The 23,452-nt window shown below is 49.6% G+C and overlaps 1 protein-coding gene across 2 annotated transcripts in view; it reads left to right on the forward strand.

The window, feature by feature from the left end:
* LOC115461889 (ankyrin repeat and SOCS box protein 10-like) overlaps window positions 1-23,452 on the forward strand; it is a 41,089-nt gene that overhangs the window by 8,119 nt on the left and 9,518 nt on the right. The window contains exons 1-3 of one of the 2 annotated variants that reach the window (XM_030191953.1): window positions 12,623-12,888; window positions 13,523-13,790; window positions 21,249-21,753. In XM_030191953.1, the coding sequence (XP_030047813.1) occupies window positions 12,693-12,888; window positions 13,523-13,790; window positions 21,249-21,753 (969 nt within the window). In that variant the 5' untranslated portion in view covers window positions 12,623-12,692. Of the gene's footprint in view, window positions 1-12,622; window positions 12,889-13,522; window positions 13,791-21,248; window positions 21,754-23,452 lie in introns of those variants that run through there. The other variant, XM_030191949.1, reaches the window with a different exon arrangement.

A 23,452-nucleotide genomic window follows, 5' to 3' on the forward strand; every position in this document is an offset into this window, starting at 1 on the left:
TCGTTGCCAGTGGGACACAACCTCTGATCTGCAGTTAACTGTGAGTAAACGTGCTTATTCCAATAAAGGACGTTTTCGGAGAGATTAGTCTTCAGGTGTCAACTGGTGTGCCAAGGTTATACAGAAGCAACAAGTCCTAGAGGCCTGCATGTATGCAGGTCCCTGGAGCACTTTTAGTGGGTACCACAGTGCACTTAAGGCAGGTGCACCCATGCCCCCCTCCCCCAACTGTAACACTTCTGCTGGTAATGGGAGCCCTCCAAAACCCACTGTACCCACATGTAGTTGCCCCCTTCACCCCTAAGAGCTAGGGTAGTGTTGTACATGTGTGGGTAGTGGGTCTTGGGGGGGGGGGGGGGGCTCAGCACACCCAAAGTAAGGGAGCTATGCATGTGGGAGCCTTTCCTGATGTCCACCGCACTGACCCCTAGGGTGCCCGGTTGGTGTCCTGGCATGTGAGGGGGACCAGTGCACTACAAATGCTGGCTCCTCCAACGACCAAAGGGCTTGGATGTCGCCAGGTTGGAGGTGGCCGGCATTTTATTCCATTATCACTGAAAAACAAAACCAGGAATCTCAACCCCGGCGAACTCTGGCATTTGGCCGGGCTAAACCATATTATCGAAAACAAGATGGCCGGCCATCTTTTTTCATAATACGATTCCGGCCAGCTGTAGCACCACCGCCAAAATAGATCGCCGGCGATCTATTTCGCCAGCGATGTTCGATTATGTCCCTCCATGTTACTATGTTACATAATAAAGCTAAAAAAAGGAAATTTAAAATGAATTGGACAAAATATTTCTTCTCTCAGCGTGTAAACAAACTCTGAAATTCATTGCAAGATAATGTGGTAAAAGCGCTTAGCTTAGCTTAGCTGGGTTTAAAAAAAGGTTTGGATGGCTTCCAAAAGGAAGAGTTCATAGGCCATTATTAAAATGGACTTGGGGGAAATCCACTGCTTACTTCTAGGATAAGCAACATAAAATGTATTGCACTGTTTTGGGATCTTGTCAGGAACTTGTGACCTGGATTGGCCACTTTAACTCTGCACCTCCCACACTCTATCCCTGACTACACACACACACCTGTAACCCTACACCTCCCAAACTCTAGCCCTGACTACACACACACACCTGTAACCCTGCACCATCCACACTCTATCCCTGACTACACACACACCTGTAACCCTACACCTCCCAAACTCTAGCCCTGACTACACACACACACACCTGTAACCATGGACCTCCCACAGTCTATCCCTGACTACACATACACACCTGTAACCCTGCTCCATCCACACTCTAGCCCTGACTACACACACACACAACTGTAACCCTACACCTCCCAAACTCTAGCCCTGACTACACACACACACCTGTAACCATGGACCTCCCACAGTCTATCCCTGACTACACATACACACCTGTAACCATGGACCTCCCACACTCTATCCCTGACTACACACACACACCTGTAACCCTGCACCATCCACACTCTATCCCTGACCACACACACACACCTGTAACCCTACACCTCCCAAACTCTAGCCCTGACTACACACACACACCTGTAACCCTGCACCATCCACACTCTATCCCTGACCACACACACACACCTGTAACCCTACACCTCCCAAACTCTAGCCCTGACTACACACACACACCTGTAACCCTGCACCATCCACACTCTATCCCTGACCACACACACACACCTGTAACCCTACACCTCCCAAACTCTAGCCCTGACTACACACACACACCTGTAACCATGGACCTCCCACACTCTATCCCTGACTACACACACACACCTGTAACCCTGCACCATCCACACTCTATCCCTGACCACACACACACACCTGTAACCCTACACCTCCCAAACTCTAGCCCTGACTACACACACACACACCTGTAACCCTACACCTCCCAAACTCTATCCCTGACTACACACACACACCTGTAACCCTGCACCATCCACACTCTATCCCTGACTACACACACACACCTGTAACCCTACACCTCCCAAACTCTAGCCCTGACTACACACACACACCTGTAACCCTGCACCATCCACACTCTATCCCTGACTACACACACACACCTGTAACCCTACACCTCCCAAACTCTAGCCCTGACTACACACACACACCTGTAACCCTGCACCATCCACACTCTATCCCTGACCACACACACACACCTGTAACCCTACACCTCCCAAACTCTAGCCCTGACTACACACACACACACCTGTAACCATGGACCTCCCACAGTCTATCCCTGACTACACATACACACCTGTAACCCTGCTCCATCCACACTCTAGCCCTGACTACACACACACACAACTGTAACCCTACACCTCCCAAACTCTAGCCCTGACTACACACACACACACCTGTAACCCTACACCTCCCAAACTCTAGCCCTGACTACACACACACACCTGTAACCCTGCACCATCCACACTCTATCCCTGACCACACACACACACCTGTAACCCTACACCTCCCAAACTCTAGCCCTGACTACACACACACACCTGTAACCATGGACCTCCCACACTCTATCCCTGACTACACACACACACCTGTAACCCTGCACCATCCACACTCTATCCCTGACCACACACACACACCTGTAACCCTACACCTCCCAAACTCTAGCCCTGACTACACACACACACACCTGTAACCCTACACCTCCCAAACTCTAGCCCTGACTACACACACACACCTGTAACCCTGCACCATCCACACTCTATCCCTGACCACACACACACACCTGTAACCCTACACCTCCCACACTCTAGCCCTGACTACACACACACACACCTGTAACCCTGCACCATCCACACTCTAGCCCTAACTACACACACACCTGTATCCCTGTTCCATCCACACTCTATCCCTGACTACACACACACACCTGTAACCCTACACCTCCCAAACTCTAGCCCTGACTACACACACACACCTGTAACCATGGACTTCCCACAGTCTATCGCTGACTACACACACACACCTGTAACCCTACACCTCCCAACCTCTAGCCCTGACTACACACACACACCTGTAACCCTGCACCTCCCACACTCTAGCCCTGACTACACACACACACACCTGTAACCATGGACCTCCCACAGTCTATCCCTGACTACACATACACACCTGTAACCCTGCTCCATCCACACTCTAGCCCTGACTACACACACACACAACTGTAACCCTACACCTCCCAAACTCTAGCCCTGACTACACACACACACACCTGTAACCCTACACCTCCCAAACTCTAGCCCTGACTACACACACACACCTGTAACCCTGCACCATCCACACTCTATCCCTGACCACACACACACACCTGTAACCCTACACCTCCCAAACTCTAGCCCTGACTACACACACACACCTGTAACCATGGACCTCCCACACTCTATCCCTGACTACACACACACACCTGTAACCCTGCACCATCCACACTCTATCCCTGACCACACACACACACCTGTAACCCTACACCTCCCAAACTCTAGCCCTGACTACACACACACACACCTGTAACCCTACACCTCCCAAACTCTAGCCCTGACTACACACACACACCTGTAACCCTGCACCATCCACACTCTATCCCTGACCACACACACACACCTGTAACCCTACACCTCCCACACTCTAGCCCTGACTACACACACACACACCTGTAACCCTGCACCATCCACACTCTAGCCCTAACTACACACACACCTGTATCCCTGTTCCATCCACACTCTATCCCTGACTACACACACACACCTGTAACCCTACACCTCCCAAACTCTAGCCCTGACTACACACACACACCTGTAACCATGGACTTCCCACAGTCTATCGCTGACTACACACACACACCTGTAACCCTACACCTCCCAACCTCTAGCCCTGACTACACACACACACCTGTAACCCTGCACCTCCCACACTCTAGCCCTGACTACACACACACACACACCTGTAACCCTGCACCATCCACACTCTAGCCCTAACTACACACACACACCTGTAACCCTACACCTCCCAAACTCTAGCCCTGACTACACACACACACCTGTAACCCTGCACCATCCACACTCTATCCCTGACTACACACACACACCTGTAACCCTGCACCATCCACACTCTATCCCTCACTACACACACACCTGTAACCCTACACCTCCCAAACTCTAGCCCTGACTACACACACACACCTGTAACCCTACACCTCCCACACTCTAGCCCTGACTACACACACACACACCTGTAACCCTGCACCATCCACACTCTAGCCCTAACTACACACACACACACCTGTAACCCTGCTCCATCCACACTCTATCCCTGACTACACACACACACAACTGTAACCCTACACCTCCCAAACTCTAGCCCTGACTACACACTCACACCTGTAACCCTACACCTCCCACACCCTAGCCCTGACTACACACACACACCTGTAACCCTACACCTCCCACACTCTAGCCCTGACTACACACACACCTGTAACCCTGCTCCATACACACTCTAGCCCTGACTACACACACACACACCTGTAACCCTGCACCTTCCACAGTCTAGCCCTGACTACACACACACACCTGTAACCATGGACCTCCCACACTCTGTCCCCCATAACACATCACAAACATGTAACCGTGTACTTCCCATACTCTATATCTGAAACCACACACACCTGTAGCCCTGCACCTCCCACACTCTAGCCCTGACTATACACACACACACACTGGTAACCCTGCACCTCCCACACTCTAGCCCTGACTACACACACACACCTGTAACCCTGCACCTTCCACAGTCTAGCCCTGACTACACATACACACCTGTAACCCTGCACCATCCACACTCTAGCCCTAACTACACACACACACCTGTAACCCTACACCTCCCAAACTCTAGCCCTGACTACACACACACACCTGTAACCCTACACCTCCCAAACTCTAGCCCTGACTACACACACACACCTGTAACCCTGCATCTCCCACACTCTGGCCCTGACTACACACACACACACACCTGTAACTCTGCACCATCCACACTCTAGCCCTAACTACACACACACACCTGTAACCCTACACCTCCCACACTCTAGCCCTGACTACACACACACCTGTAACCCTACACCTCCCACACTCTAGCCCTGACTACACACACACACCTGTAACCCTGCACCTTCCACAGTCTAGCCCTGACTACACACACACACCTGTAACCATGGACCTCCCACACTCTGTCCCCCATAACACATCACAAACATGTAACCGTGTACTTCCCATACTCTATATCTGAAACCACACACACCTGTAGCCCTGCACCTCCCACATTCTAGCCCTGACTATACACACACACACACCTGTAACCCTGCACCTCCCACACTCTAGCCCTGACTACACACACACACCTGTAACCCTGCACCTTCCACAGTCTAGCCCTGACTACACACAAACACCTGTAACCCTACACCTCCCAAACTCTAGCCCTGACTACACACACACACCTGTAACCATGGACCTCCCACAGTCTATCCCTGACTACACATACACACCTGTAACCCTGCACCATCCACACTCTAGCCCTAACTACACACACACACCTGTAACCCTACACCTCCCAAACTCTAGCCCTGACTACACACACACACACCTGTAACCCTACACCTCCCAAACTCTAGCCCTGACTACACACACACACCTGTAACCCTACACCTCCCACACTCTAGCCCTGACTACACACACACCTGTAACCCTGCTCCATACACACTCTAGCCCTGACTACACACACACACCTGTAACCCTGCACCTCCCACACTCTGGCCCTGACTACACACACACACACCTGTAACCCTGCACCATCCACACTCTAGCCCTAACTACACACACACACCTGTAACCCTACACCTCCCACACTCTAGCCCTGACTACACACACACACCTGTAACCCTACACCTCCCACACTCTAGCCCTGACTACACACACACCTGTAACCCTGCTCCATACACACTCTAGCCCTGACTACACACACACACCTGTAACCCTGCACCTTCCACAGTCTAGCCCTGACTACACACACACACCTGTAACCCTGCACCTCCCAAACTCTAGCCCTGACTACACACACACACCTGTAACCCTACACCTCCCACACTCTAGCCCTGACTACACACACACCTGTAGCCCTACACATCCCACACTCTAGCCCTGACTACACACATACACACCTGTAACCCTACACCTCCCACACTCTAGCCCTGACTACACATACACACCTGTAACCCTACACCTCCCAAATTCTAGCCCTGACTACACACACACACACCTGTAACCCTGCTCCATCCACACTCTATCCCTAACTACACACACCTGTAACCCTACACCTCCCAAACTCTAGCCCTGACTACACACACACACCTGTAACCCTACACCTCCCAAACTCTAGCCCTGACTACACACACACACCTGCAACCCTGCTCCATCCACACTCTATCCCTGACTACACACACACACCTGTAACCCTACACCTCCCAAACTCTAGCCCTTACACACACACACACCTGTAACCCTACACCTCCCACACTCTAGCCCTGACTACACACACACACACACACACCTGTAACCCTACACCTCCCACACTCTAGCCCTGACTACACACACAGACACCTGTAACCCTACACCTCCCAAACTCTAGCCCTGACTACACACACACACCTGCAACCCTGCTCCATCCACACTCTAACCCTGACTACACACAAACAAACCTGTAACCCTGCACCATCCACACTCTAGCCCTAACTACACACACACACACACCTGTAACCCTGCTCCATCCACACTCTATCCCTGACTACACACACACACCTGTAACCCTACACCTCCCAAACTCTAGCCCTGACTACACACACACACCTGTAACCTTACACCTCCCACACTCTAGCCCTGACTACACACACACACACCTGTAACCCTACACCTCCCACATTCTAGCCCTGACTATACACACACACCTGTAACCCTGCTCCATCCACACTCTATCCCTAACTACACACACACACACCTGTAACCCTGCTCCATACACACTCTATCCCTAACTACACACACACACCTGTAACCCTGCTCCATACACACTCTAGCCCTGACTACACACACACACCTGTAACCCTGCACCTCCCACACTCTAGCCCTGACTACACACACACACCTGTAACCCTACACCTCCCAAACTCTAGCCCTGACTACACACACACACCTGTAACCCTGCTCCATCCACACCCTATTCCTAACTACACACACACACCTGTAACCCTGCTCCATACACACTCTATCCCTAACTACACACACACACCTGTATCCCTGCACCTCCCACACTCTAGCACTGACTATACACACACACACCTGTAACCCTGCACCTCCCACACTCTAGCCCTGACTACACAAACACACACCTGTAACCCTACACCTCCCAAACTCTAGCCCTGACTACACACAAACACACACCTGTAACCCTACACCTCCCAAACTCTAACCCTGACTACATACACACACACACACACACCTGTAACCCTGCACCTCCCACACTCTAGCCCTGACTACACACATACCTGTAACCCTGCTCCATACACACTCTAGCCCTGACTACACACACACACCTGTAACCCTGCACCTCCCACAGTCTAGCCCTGACTACACACACACACACCTGTAACCCTTAACCTCCCAAACTCTAGCCCTGACTACACACACACCTGTAACCCTGCTCCATACACACTCTAGCCCTGACTACACACACACACCTGTAACCCTGCACCATCCACACTCTATCCCTAACTACACACACACACCTGTAACCCTGCTCCATCCACACCCTATCCCTAACTACACACACACACCTGTAACCCTGCACCTCCCACAGTCTAGCCCTGACTACACACACACACACCTGTAACCCTACACCTCCCAAACTCTAGCCCTGACTACAAACACACACACTTGTAACCCTGCACCATCCACACCCTATCCCTAACTACACACACACACCTGTAACCCTGCACCATCCACACTCTATCCCTAACTACACACACACACCTGTAACCCTGCTCCATCCACACCCTATCCCTAACTACACACACACACCTGTAACCCTGCACCTCCCACAGTCTAGCCCTGACTACACACACACCTGTAACCCTGCTCCATCCACACTCTAGCCCTGACTACACACACACACACCTATAACCCTGCACCATGCACACTCTATCCCTGACTACACACACACACACCTGTAACCCTGTACCTCCCACACTCTAGCCCTGACTACACACACACACCTGTAACCCTACACCTCCCAAACTCTAGCCCTGATTACACACACACACCTGTAACCCTACACCTCCAACACTCTAGCCCTGACCACACACACACCTGTAACCCTGCACCTCCCACACACACACCTGTAGCCCTGCTCCATCCACACTCTAACCCTGACTACACACAAACAAACCTGTAACCCTGCACCATCCACACTCTAGCCCTAACTACACACACACACACACCTGTAACCCTGCTCCATCCACACTCTATCCCTGACTACACACACACACCTGTAACCCTACACCTCCCAAACTCTAGCCCTGACTACACACACACACCTGTAACCTTACACCTCCCACACTCTAGCCCTGACTACACACACACACACCTGTAACCCTACACCTCCCACATTCTAGCCCTGACTATACACACACACCTGTAACCCTGCTCCATCCACACTCTATCCCTAACTACACACACACACACCTGTAACCCTGCTCCATACACACTCTATCCCTAACTACACACACACACCTGTAACCCTGCTCCATACACACTCTAGCCCTGACTACACACACACACCTGTAACCCTACACCTCCCACACTCTAGCCCTGACTACACACACACACCTGTAACCCTACACCTCCCAAACTCTAGCCCTGACTACACACACACACCTGTAACCCTGCTCCATCCACACTCTATTCCTAACTACACACACACACCTGTAACCCTGCTCCATACACACTCTATCCCTAACTACACACACACACCTGTAACCCTGCACCTCCCACACTCTAGCACTGACTATACACACACACACCTGTAACCCTGCACCTCCCACACTCTAGCCCTGACTACACAAACACACACCTGTAACCCTACACCTCCCAAACTCTAGCCCTGACTACACACAAACACACACCTGTAACCCTACACCTCCCAAACTCTAGCCCTGACTACATACACACACACACACACACCTGTAACCCTGCACCTCCCACACTCTAGCCCTGACTACACACATACCTGTAACCCTGCTCCATACACACTCTAGCCCTGACTACACACACACACCTGTAACCCTGCACCTCCCACAGTCTAGCCCTGACTACACACACACACACCTGTAACCCTTAACCTCCCAAACTCTAGCCCTGACTACACACACACCTGTAACCCTGCTCCATACACACTCTAGCCCTGACTACACACACACACCTGTAACCCTGCTCCATCCACACCCTATCCCTAACTACACACACACACCTGTAACCCTGCACCATCCACACTCTATCCCTAACTACACACACACACCTGTAACCCTGCTCCATCCACACCCTATCCCTAACTACACACACACACCTGTAACCCTGCACCTCCCACAGTCTAGCCCTGACTACACACACACACACCTGTAACCCTACACCTCCCAAACTCTAGCCCTGACTACAAACACACACACTTGTAACCCTGCACCATCCACACCCTATCCCTAACTACACACACACACCTGTAACCCTGCACCATCCACACTCTATCCCTAACTACACACACACACCTGTAACCCTGCTCCATCCACACCCTATCCTTAACTACACACACACACACACCTGTAACCCTGCACCTCCCACAGTCTAGCCCTGACTACACACACACCTGTAACCCTGCTCCATCCACACTCTAGCCCTGACTACACACACACACACCTATAACCCTGCACCATGCACACTCTATCCCTGACTACACACACACACACCTGTAACCCTGTACCTCCCACACTCTAGCCCTGAATACACACACACACACCTGTAACCCTGCTCCTCCCACACTCTAGCTCTGACTACACACACACCTGTAACCCTGCTCCATCCACACTCTAGCCCTGACTACACACACACCTATAACCCTGCTCCATCCACACTCTAGCCCTGACTACACACACACACACCTATAACCCTGCACCATGCACACTCTATCCCTGACTACACACACACACACACCTGTAACCCTGCTCCATCCACACTCTAGCCCTGACTACACACACACCTGTAACCCTGCTCCATCCACACTCTAGCCCTGACTACACACACACACACCTATAACCCTGCACCATGCACACTCTATCCCTGACTACACACACACACACACCTGTAACCCTGCACCTCCCACACTCTAGCCCTGACTACACACACACACACACACACACACACCTGTAACCCTGCTCCTCCCACACTCTAGCCCTGACTACACACACACCTGTAACCCTGCACCTCCCACACTCTAGCCCTGACTACACACACACACACACACACACACCTGTAACCCTACACCTCCCAAACTCTAGCCCTGACTACACACACACACACACCTGTAACCCTGCACCTCCCACACTCTAGCCCTGACTACACACACACACACCTGTAACCCTACACCTCCCAAACTCTAGCCCTGATTACACACACACACCTGTAACCCTACACCTCCCACACTCTAGCCCTGACCACACACACACCTGTAACCCTGCACCTCCCACAGTCTAGCCCTGACTACACACACACACCTGTAGCCCTGCTCCATCCACACTCTATCCCTGACTACACACACACACACACACACACACACACACCTGTAACCCTGCTCCTCCCACACTCTAGCCCTGACTACACACACACCTGTAACCCTGCACCTCCCACACTCTAGCCCTGACTACACACACACACACACACCTGTAACCCTGCACCTCCCACACTCTAGCCCTGATTACACACACACACCTGTAACCCTACACCTCCAACACTCTAGCCCTGACCACACACACACCTGTAACCCTGCACCTCCCACACACACACCTGTAGCCCTGCTCCATCCACACTCTAACCCTGACTACACACACACACACACCTGTAGCCCTGCTCCATCCACACTCTAGCCCTGACTACACACACACACACCTGTAACCCTGCTCCTCCCACACTCTAGCCCTGACTACACACACACCTGTAACCCTGCACCTCCCACACTCTGGCCCTGACTACACACACACACACACACACCTGTAACCCTACACCTCCCAAACTCTAGCCCTGACTACACACACACACACACACCTGTAACCCTGCACCTCCCACACTCTAGCCCTGACTACACACACACACACACCTGTAACCCTGCACCTCCCACACTCTAGCCCTGACTACACACACACACCTGTAACCCTACACCTCCCAAACTCTAGCCCTGATTACACACACACACCTGTAACCCTACACCTCCAACACTCTAGCCCTGACCACACACACACCTGTAACCCTGCACCTCCCACACACACACCTGTAGCCCTGCTCCATCCACACTCTAACCCTGACTACACACACACACACACACCTGTAGCCCTGCTCCATCCACACTCTAGCCCTGACTACACACACACACACCTGTAACCCTGCACCTCCTACACTCTAGCCCAGACTACACACAGACACACACACCTGTAACCTTTAACAGAGTGGAGGAGTGGCCTAGTGGTTAGGGTGGTGGACTTTGGTCCTGGGGAAGAGAGGAACTGAGTTCGATTCCCGGCACAGGCAGCTCCTTGTGACTCTGGGCAAGTCACTTAACCCTCCATTGCCCGCCGCATTGAGCCTGCCATGAGTGGGAAAGTGCGGGGTACAAATGTAACAAAAAAAAAAAAAAAACCCTGCACCTCCCACACTCTAGCCCTGACTACACACACACACATACCTGTAACCCTACACCTCCCACAGTTTAGCCCTGACTACACACACACACACACCTGTAACCCTACACCTCCCAAACTCTAGCCCTGACTACACACACACACCTGTAACCCTGCACCTCCCAAACTCCAGCCCTGACTCCACACACACCTTTGACCCTGTTAGACATGTCTTGTTGTAACTGCTGCATTCTGCTCTTCTTGGAACCCTGAACCTTTTACCTGTGTGCATATAAACCCCTTAAATCCCAGCCCTTTCACATGCATTCATTAACATCCCTTAACATAGGCATTCGTACCATGGGATGTGCATGTTCCTGTATGTATCCACACTTAAATGCACTCCTAGATTCTCACGTGCTCATGCATTCTCCAGCCCCATCAGGTAACAGCATACAAGACTCCTCTTGCTAAGTATCTGTAGAAAGTTTCTGCACAGCCTGCCAACCAGACACTGCAAGCACATGATCTCCCAGAAATAGACTGGACATTAATTTTGAAGTGAACCTCTGAACAGGCACAGATAGGAGCCAGGAGCTGTTGAGAGAAGAGACATAGCCCTATGGGAGCAGTCACTGGCTCAGGAGCTCTGGGTTCATCACAGTCATGTACACAGGAGCTATAATGACCAGGAAGGCAGAGGGGCCAGCGCTGGAGTTTTGGCAGGCTCTGCTGCAAGGGGACATGAACACAGTGACCCGTATCACCAGAGACCCCCACAGTTCCCTGCACCCTAACACCGTATTTGACACCAGCGATCTGGAGGAGTGGAAAAATTACCGCTTCAACATCAGACGGCTGAGTACAAGAGGGTTTGGGAGAGGGAGGGGTTGCGACTGAAGTAGCACAGAGTGAAAGAAAAGTCAGGAATAGGCAGAGAGTAAGAGAGAAGAAACGAGGAAAATGGAGTGTAGGGGAAGACAAGGGGTCCTCACCCCTAGGATAAGAGGGAGGAGGGCAGGATACTGACCCTACAGGATAAACGATTAGGGTAGGTGGCAGAGACCTGTAGTAGAAATGCTGGGGTGGGTCATTAACTGCTACATTACAAGAAATCGGGGCTAATCTCTTATCATTGGGGAATAAAGGGAGGGGGCAGATCACAGACCATTGGGGTATAAAGGACTGGAATTGGTCTCTCATCCCTGAGTTATAAAGGGAAGGGAAATGTCATTGACCATTGGGATTGGCAGATTGGACTGGTCCCTGACCCCTGATTTAAATGGGGAGGTGCCAAATCACTGACCACTGGGGAATAAGGAACTGAGGGCAGGTCGCTGGTTATTAGGTGAGGAGAAAAGTCGCTAACCATTAAGGATTGAATGGGGCTTTTTTTCTGATCCCTGAGTTATTGGGATGATTGGGATATATGGCATAAAGGTTGGGTATTGGCCCCAGGGTTGGTCCTTATTTCTCTCCTCTCTGTATTTTCCCAGGACTTTGGTCTCTAACATATGAGCAGGAACTGACGACACCTCTTCACATCACTGCTAGCCGTGGCTACACAGACTGCCTCCGACACCTGCTTCTTAGGGGGGCAGATGTGGATTTTTCTCCTGGCGGACAGACCCCCTTGCATGAAGCCTGTGAGAACAGCTGCACTGAGAGTGTCCAATTGCTCCTGTCCCACGGAGCAAACCCTAATGCGGTGTCTGAAGACGGCTACTGCCCCCTTCATTGTTGCAAAACCACCAACTCCATCCAGTAAGTCTCATGTGGGAGCGACAGGTAGAGGATACAGGAAGGTGGGGGAGGGGAGGCAGGGCTGGTTTTTGGGAGGCGGGGCTAGTGCTGGGCAAGACTTCTGTGGTCTGTGCCCTGAAAAGGACAGGTACAAATCAAGGTAAGGTATACACAAGAAGTAGCACATATGAGTTTATCTTGTTGGGCAGACTGGATGGACCATGCAGGTCTTTTTCTGCCGTCATCATCATCTACTATGTATTGGAATTTTTTTAAATTGCCTTTATAAACAGATCCACCCAAAGCGGTGTACAGCAGGTCAAGTTTAACATAAAACTTACAATTTTGTTAACATCGTAACAATAGTAAAACGACCAAATATAAACATAAATAAAATAAATGAGGTAAACTTGCAAATGTGATGTCAGTGCAATACAAACAGTAGTAGCATAATACAGAACATGGAAGAATATACAAATAACATAGATATAATACAATGTCAGAATAATAACAATGAAACACCTAATAAGCATTAGAACATTCAAATAACATAGATATAATATAATACTAATAAAATATCTACTACTACTACTTAACATTTCTAGAGCACTACTAGGGTTACGCAGCGCTGTACAGTTTAACAAAAGAACAGTCCCTGCTCAAAAGAGCTTACAATCTAAAGGACGAAATGTCAAGTTGGGGCAGTCTAGATTTCTTGAATAGAGGTATAGTGGTTAGGTGCCAAAGGCGACATTGAAGAGGTGGGCTTTGAGCAAGGCTTTGAAGATGGGCAGGGAGGGGGCCTGGCGAATGGGCTCAGGGAGTTTATTCCAAGCATGGGGTGAGGCGAGGCAGAAAGGGCGGAGCCTGGAGTTGGCGGTGGTGGAGAAGGGTACTGAAAGGAGGGATTTGTCTTGAGAGCGGAGGTTACGGGTAGGGACGTAAGGGGAGATGATGGTAGAGAGGTAAGGAGGGGCTGGAGATCGAGTGCATTTGTAGGTTAATAGGAGAAGCTTGAACTGTCGCTTCTTCCTCTTCAACATCAGCAAAATTCGCCCTTTCCTCTCTGAGCACACCACCAGAACTCTCGTCCACGCTCTCATTACCTCTCGCCTTGATTACTGCAACTTACTCCTCACCGGCCTCCCACTCAGCCATCTATTCCCCCTTCAATCAGTTCAGTACGCTGCTGCACGTCTTATATTCCGCCAAAACCGATATACTCATATCACCCCTCTCCTCAAATCACTTCATTGGCTTCCAATCAGATATCGCATACAATTCAAGCTCCTCCTCCTTACCTACAAGTGCACTCAGTCTGCGGCTCCTCACTACCTCTCCACCCTCATCTCCCCCCTATGTTCCCGCCCGTAACCTCCGCTCACAGGACAAAGCCCTTCTCTCAGTACCCTTCTCCACCACTGCCAACTCCAGGCTCCGCTCATTCTGCCTTGCTTCACCCTATGCCTGGAACAATCTTCCTTTACCCATACGCCATGCCCCCTCCCTACCCATCTTCAAATCTCTGCTTAAAACTCACCTCTTCTATGCTGCCTTCGGCGCCTAACCGCTCTAGATAGACAGAATGCCCCTATCTATCCACTCTATCAGATTAACTGTTCACTCGTCCTCTAGATTGTTCACTTGTCTTTAGATTGTTCTCTTGTCTTTTAGATTGTGAGCTCTTTGAGCAGGGACCGTCCTTCTATGTCTAAATTGTACAGCGCTGCGTAACCCTAGTAGCGCTTTAGAAATGCTAGTTAGTAGTAGTAGTAGTAACTGTATGCGGTACCTGATTGGAAGCCAGTGAAGTGACTTGAGGAGAGGGGTGATATGAGTATATCGGTTCTGGCGGAATATAAGACGTGCAGCAGAGTTCTGAACAGATTGAAGGGGGGATAGATGGCAAAGTGGGAGGCCAGTGAGGAGTAGGTTGCAGTAGTCAAGGCGAGAGGTAATGAGAGAGTGGATGAGAGTTCGGGTGGTGTGTTCAGAGAGGAAAGGGCAAATTTTGCTAATGTTATAGAGGAAGAAGCGACAGGTCTTGGCAATCTGCTGGATATGCGCAGAGAAGGAGAGGGAGGAGTCGAAGATGACTCCGAGGTTGCGGGCAGATGAGATAGGAACGATGAGGGTGTTATCAACTGAGATAGGGAGTGGAGGGAGAGGAGAAGTGGGTTTGGGAGGGAAGACAATAAGCTTGGTCTTGGCCATGTTCAGTTTCAAGTGGCGGTTGGACATCCAGGCAGCAATGTCGGATAAGCAGGCCGATACTTTGGCCTGGGTTTCTGCAGTGATGTCTGGTGTGGAGAGATAAAGCTGGGTGTCATCAGCATAAAGATGATATTGGAAACCATGAGAGGAGATTAGGGAGCCCAGGGAAGAGGTGTAGATTGAAAAAAGGAGGGGTCCAAGGACAGATCCCTGAGGAACTCCAACAGAGAGCGGGATGGGGGTGAAGGAAGAACCATGAGAATGTACTCTGAAGGTACAGTGGGAGAGATAAGAGGAGAACCAGGAGAGGACAGAGCCCTGGAACCCAAAAGAGGACAGTGTGTCAAGAAGTAAGTTGTGATTGACAGTGTCAAAAGCGGTGGGTAGGTCGAGGAGGATGAGGATGGAGTAGTGACCTTTGGATTTGGCAAGGAACAGGTCATTGCAGACTTTAGATAGTGCCGTTTCTGTCGAGTGTAGGGGGCGAAAGCCGGATTGAAGCGGATCGAGGATGGCATGAGAGGAGAGAAAATCAAGGCAACTGCTGTGAACGGCGTGTTCAAGTATCTTGGAGAGGAAGGGTAGGAGGGAGATGGGGCGGTAGTTGGAGGGACAAGTAGGGTCAAGTGATGTAATACAAGTCAGAATAATAACAATGAAACACCTAATAAGCATTAGAACATTCAAATAACATAGATATAATGTTTATATTTTTCTATCTTGTTGAGATACCAAGTGCATATATATAGATGGGGACAAGAAGGATAGTACAGAGTCAATTGGGATAATTTGATGGTTAGTTATACTCATGGCAAGTTCTTTGTACAGTTAATCAAGATATAAGGAAGTGGTCTAAGTTACAGTGTGTGTAGCAAGCTAGTCCAGGTGCAGAATGAGTGTATAGTTGGTCATCCTATGTATTAAAGCTTAGGAGAAGAGCCAGGCTTTTACCTGCTTCCTGAAGTTGAGGTAGGCTTCAATTATACGTTGCTCCTCTGGGAGTAAATTCCAGAGCGTGGGGGCTACGCCTGAGAAGGCTGCTGGTGTGTATCACATTGTACAATTTCTTTTGATGAGGGGACAGAGAGTGATACTCAATGAAGTTACATGGAAATACTTTTAAAACAAATTTTTCATACAGTGAATAGTTAAGCTCTGGAACTCTTTGCCGGAGGATGTGGTAACAGCGGTTAGCGTATCTGGGTTTTTAAAAAGTTTGGACAATTTCCTGGAGGAAAAGTCCATAATCTGTTATTGAGACAGATATGTGATATCGTCAAATTTCACTAATAATCTGTCGGCTGGTATATCCTCAGGAAAACAACTAGTGTTATCAGGCAGTTGGGTTCTACTCTGATGAACCTTATCCTCAAAATATAATGCTAACTCTAGAGCTGATGGCCAATTACAATTTCAATACAAATTATGTTAATTCTCTTAAATGAAAATAACTTTTTGGTATCCAACCGTTCCACCCCCACCAATTTGAAGTAAAAGCTCTAAACACAAGAACTGTCTCTGTTCCATTCCCAGATCTAAAGCCAGATTCACATAGGTCAAGCCCATTACTTCCAATTGGCCAGTTGTTGAGTTGAGGGCAGACTGATCTATAAATTTAACCAGGAAAGGAATGTTAGAGATCAGGGCCACAGAGAGACTAGGCTGGGCCCGGGGCAAGGCTGCCCCGCCTCCGCCCCTCCTGCTGCTCCGCCTCCACCCCCCTGCCGCCCTCATCGCTCCGCCTGCCGCTCCCCCCCGCCACTGTAGTCCGCGGTCTCACCTGCCTGCCTCCACGGCTCCGGGCCCCCTTAATTCAAAGCGGCAGTCGCAGATCGCGTCTCTTCTGGTCTTCCCTCCCTGTGTCCCGCTCTCGTCTGATGTAACTTCCGGTTTCCGCGAGGGCGGGACACAGGGAGGGAAGGCCAGAAGAGAGGCAATCTGCGACTGCCGCTTTGAATGCAGGGGGCCCAGAGCCGAGGAGGTAGGCAGGTAAGACTGGGGACTGCAGCGTCGGCGGCCTGATCCTGGCACCGGGGAATTTTGCCCCCCCCCCCGCCCCCCCTCGGTGGCCCAGTTAGGGATTGGTCACTAGTTATCGAGTTTGTTCTGGTCAAGGCAGCTCTTTTCCAGTAGGGGGCACACCAGAGCTCTTTTTAGTGTTGTTGGCAGCTGCCCTTCCAGAAGAGAGAATTTACCAATTTTTGTGGCCCCTTCAATGAAGCCTGTGCTCTGGTAATAGCAGGAACACATAGGGGCCGATAGTTTAACCTCCACTACTCAGATGAATGCTGGTGGAGGGGGCTAGTCAGTGATTTTCAGCAGAATTACCCGGCGGGAATAAATTACAGATACCCTAGCGCTATGTGGATACCGGGGGGGGGGGGGGAACTAATATTCAGTGACGTGATCTGGATAACATAGGAAAGTTGTCCTAAATTAAGTACATAAGTAATGCCACACTGGGAAAAGATCAAGGGTCCATCGAGCCCAGCATCTTGTCCACGACAGCGGCCAATCCAGGCCAAGGGCACCTGGCAGCTTCCCAAACATAAAAATTATCAGAATGTTATCAGTCATTTTCTAGACAAGAGGATTGAGAACTAGGTATTATCCGGCATTTAATATTTGGGTATTTGTTTAAACACTTAAATGCTGACTGCACAGTTTAAAAATCGCACTGATAGTCTTCTAGTTCCAATTACTATGAAAACTAAGACACAGCAGACTGGACTGCTGTTTCCACATGAAAACCCTCTTGTGCTATGTGCTTACGAATCCCTTAATTTACACGCCTCTCTCTCTCCCCTTCTCTGTTCCTTATTAGGGCAGTAACTGCATTGTTTTAGCGCACTGCAGTGGTGTAGCTGCGGGTGGGCCTGGGTGGGCACAGATCCACTCATCTCCTCTCTTCCACTCCTCCTCCAGCGGTCCAGCATCTACCCCTCTCTAAATCCTGCTGTGCCTCCCTGGTCTATCTCAGAGGCATCACAGCAATTTATCTTCGCTGCCTGAGCTGGTCCCCACAGGCTTCGCTTTGCTGCATCCCGCCGGTGAGGGAACAGGAAGGGGCATCAGCGAGGGCAGGACGCGGCAAAAGGAAGCCCGCGAGGGCTAGCACAGGCTGAAAAGATGAATCACTGCAGCCAGCGGGACGCAGCTGAGGCACACCTGGGAGGGGTGGAGAGATTCAGAGAGGGGGAAGATGCTAGACTTTGTGGGTGGGGGGGGGGGGTGGATTGGGAAGGACAGAGTAAATGCTGAGCTAAGTGGGGGGGAGGGGGGTTGGAAGGGCCTACCCAAGCTATCTGTAAGTCACCCAAGCTATGCCACTGGCCCACTGGGGCACCATCCTGAGGATAGACAAAGTCTCCAATCATACATTCTCTGCCGTATTCTCCAATCTTTACTGGCTGTTACTATTCCTCGCAGTTGAAAACACATTGGGGGAACATTTTGATCAACCTGCCTCATTGGCCGTGTACTTAGGAGCTTTTATTGCACTCTGACCTTGAGTGTACGAGAAATGCAAGCGACCTCCTGCCAGCTAAAACCCCAAGGAACAGCCTCTCTGTTCACGTCCACTCCTACTGTACCTCATATACTCTGAGGAAAGGGTCCGTCACCGTGAGACCCCGTTATATCTAAGCCACCTGATCCCAGTGTTATACACTATGAATAAAGGGGTCATTTTCAAGCCAGTTGTCAGCTAAAATTCTCGGTTTACCGGATTATTTGTGGTTTCATGCTACACATGTATTTTTAGGTGGAATCTATTCTTTACATGCCTTAATACTCTTTCTCTCAAACCCCTCATCATCAGTAGCACACTCTCTCTCTCTCTCTCTCTCTCTCTCTCTATCTATCTATCTATCCCTTGCAGTCTCTCTCTCCACCTCTACCTCACAATCCATATCATTATCCCCATTAGTCTTTTTCTCTCCCTCTCATGATCCCCAGCACTCTCTCTCTCTGTGTCTCTGTCTCTGTCTCTCTCTCTCTCTCTCATCATCCCCAGTAGCCTCTCTTGTTTCCCTTTCAAACCCCTTCACCATCCCCAGCAGTGTCTCTCTCTCTCTCTCTCTCTCTCTCTCTGTCTCTCTATCTATCTATCTATCTATCTATCTATCTATCTATCTATCTATCTATCCCCTGCAGTCTCTCTCTCCACCTCTACCTCACAATCCATATCATTATCCCCAGCAGTCTTTTTCTCTCCCTCTCATGATCCCCAGCACTCTCTCTCTGTGTGTCTCTGTCTCTCTCTCTCTCTCATCATCCCCAGTAGCCTCTCTTGTTTCTCTTTCAAACCCCTTCACCATCCCCAGCAGTGTCTCTCTCTCTCTCTCTCTCTCTCTCTCTCTGTCTCTCTGTCTCTCTCTCTCTATCTATCTATCTATCTATCTATCTATCTATCTATCTATCTATCTATCTATCTATCTATCTATCTATCTATCCCCTGCAGTCTCTCTCTCCACCTCTACCTCACAATCCATATCATTATCCCCAGCAGTCTTTTTCTCTCCCTCTCATGATCCCCAGCACTCTCTCTCTCTGTGTCTCTGTCTCTGTCTCTCTCTCATCATCCCCAGTAGCCTCTCTTGTTTCTCTTTCAAACCCCTTCACCATCCCCAGCAGTGTCTCTCTCTCTCTCTGTCTCTCTCTCTCTCTCTCTCTCCATCCTCTGGAGTCTTTCTCTTTACCTCTCCATAAGTACAAAAGTGTTGCCATACTGGGACAGACTGAATGTCCATCAAGCCCAGAATCCTGTTTCATTGCATGCCCCCTAATCCTAGTATATTTGAAAAGAGCAAACAAATGATTCACGTCTACCCATATCACTCCACTCATTATTTTATAGACCTCTATCATATCTCCCCTCAGCCGCCTTTTCTCCAAGCTGAAGAGCCCTAGCCGCTTCAGCCTTTCCTCATAGGGAAGTCGTCCCATCCCCTCTATCATTTTCGTCACCCTTCTCTGCACCTTTTCTAATTCCACTATATCTTTTTTGAGATGCGGCGACCAGAATTGAACACAATATTCGAGGTGCGGTCGCACCATGGAGCGATACAAAGGCATTATAACATCCTCATTTTTGTTTTCCAATCCTTTCCTAATAATACCTATCCTTCTATTTGCTTTCTTAGCCACTGGGAGACATTGGGCAGTGTGAGGAGATATGATGGAACAAGAAAAGGGCAGATGAAGAGAAGCTGAGGTGGGACTTCAAGATAATTAACATACTTTCCCTTTGATTTGTCTCTGTAGATGTGCCAAGCTCTTGTTACAGTATGGTGCTCATGTAAACGTTGAGACGGAGGAAGAGGACGATACGCCCCTTCATATAGCTGCAAGGCAGGGTCTGGAGGAGCACGTGAACCTCTTCCTGGACTACGGGGCCTCCTTGGAGAAGCAGAATGATGAAGGTCACACTCCTCTCAACGCTGCCTGCAACCAGTCCCACCACCCAGAAGATATCGACCATTATTACAGCGTCTGCAAACAGCTTATCGAGAATGGTGCCAACATCCACACCTTGGACCGGGATCAGCAGCGACCACTGCACCTGGCCTGCAAGAACGCCAATCCTAAAGTGGTGGAGCTGCTTTTGGCTCATGGGGCCAATGTGAACATTATGAACTACAGCGGGAACACAGCCATGCAGAATGTACTACAAGTGGTGGCCTATAAGCCGGACCATCAGCCAGAGGTCATTGTTCGGGCACTTCTGAACCATGGCTCCGTGCGCATCTGGCCTGGGGCTTTAACCAAGGTAAGGCCTAGTTAGTATATGTTCCACTAAAGCATGGAATATGGAAAAGGGTATAGTACAGGACATGTGGCATTAAACAGGTTATAGCATGGAATGAGTATCAGATACCACACTGCATCACTACATGACAATATGTGTCGCCAAACTGGGACAGACCGAAGGTCCATCAAGGCCAGTATCCTACTTCCAACAGTGGCCAATGCAAGTCCAAGTCCAAGACAAGATCCCAAAAGAGTAAAAATTGGTGATACATTGGCCACCTTCCAATCTTCCAGTACAATCCTTGATTTTAAAGATAAACTTACTAATAAAGTTCTACAAGCTCATTTGTTTTAGTTCTATCAGTACTCCGGGATGTATACCATCTGGTCCAGGTGATTTGCTACTCTTATTTGTCAAATTGTCCCATTACATCCTTCAAGTTTACAGAGATTTGGCTCCGTTCCTCTAACTTAATTTCGGGCATGGGTATCTCCCCTATACCTTCCTCGGTGAAGACCAAAACAATTAATTCATTTTGTCTCTCCATTATGGTCTTGTCTTCCCTGATTGCCTCTTTTACCCCTCTGTCATCAAAAGTTCCAACTAATTCTGTTACTGCCTTTTTGCTTCACATCTACCTAAAAAAATGTTATTATATGTTTTTACCTCCAAATCAAGCTTCTTTTCAAAATCCTTATCAGACCTTTGTATTTTAATTGGCAATAATTATGTTGTTTCCCATTATCTTCAGTCAGATCCTTCTTCCATTTTCTGAAGGATTTTCTTTTAGCTCTAATTGCCTCTTTCATCTCACTTTTAAACCATGCTGGCTGTTGTTTGGCCTTCCTTTCACGTTTTTTAATATATGGAATATATCTGTCTGGAATTCCAGGTTGGCATTTTTGAACAACATCTATACCTGATGTACATTTTTGACCTTCTCAGCTGCTCCCTGGGCTCCTCCCCGGGGGGGGGGGGGGGGGGTGAGCATTTTCCTTATTTTATCATAGTCTCCTTTTGAAAGAGAAATGCTAATATATTGGATTTCTTGTGCAAGACTGCCGCTAGAGCTCGAGGCAGCCATTTTGTTAAAGGAGCTGAAGTGGGCAGGAACAAGTGGACATCTCCCCTGCCTTTAAGACCCCACTAGACCACTAGGACTCGAAAAGGTAAGCCTGAGTGTGGCCTACGGGAGTGGGAAAGGGGGGCTTGGCCAGCCCTTCTTATTTTATTTTACTGTGCTTATATCCCACAATTTCCCACCTCTGGCAGGCTCAATGTGGCTTACAACAATTGAATAACAAACAGACAGGGTACAATAAACGGAAAGGGGTAAGCAGGACAGTAAGTTAGAGAAAAATAGATGGGTCAGTCCAGGATAGCAGTGTCAGTCCATACTGGTGGCTTCCTGAGATTAACGAGGGCAAAAAGGATCTTTGGGGTAGGCTTGCTCAAAGAAAAAGGTCTTAAGCAATTTTCTAAAAGCCAGAAGAAGGGCAACCTTCGAAAGCTAATCAAGAAATGTATTAAGTTATGTCCAATAAAAAAAGGTATCATCTTATTTTCTTTTCCATGTTTTATTTTGTTTGATTTCTATTGATAACCTTAAGAGTGGACTAACACGGCTACCACACTCCTCTACTAAAAGCCAGGTAATCCGGAACCGTTCTCACTGATTTTGGCAGGGTATTCCACAAGTGAGTGCTGACGTAGGTAA

The sequence above is a fragment of the Microcaecilia unicolor genome, chromosome 1 (genome assembly GCF_901765095.1).
Source record: "Microcaecilia unicolor chromosome 1, aMicUni1.1, whole genome shotgun sequence".
NCBI lineage: Eukaryota > Metazoa > Chordata > Amphibia > Gymnophiona > Siphonopidae > Microcaecilia > Microcaecilia unicolor.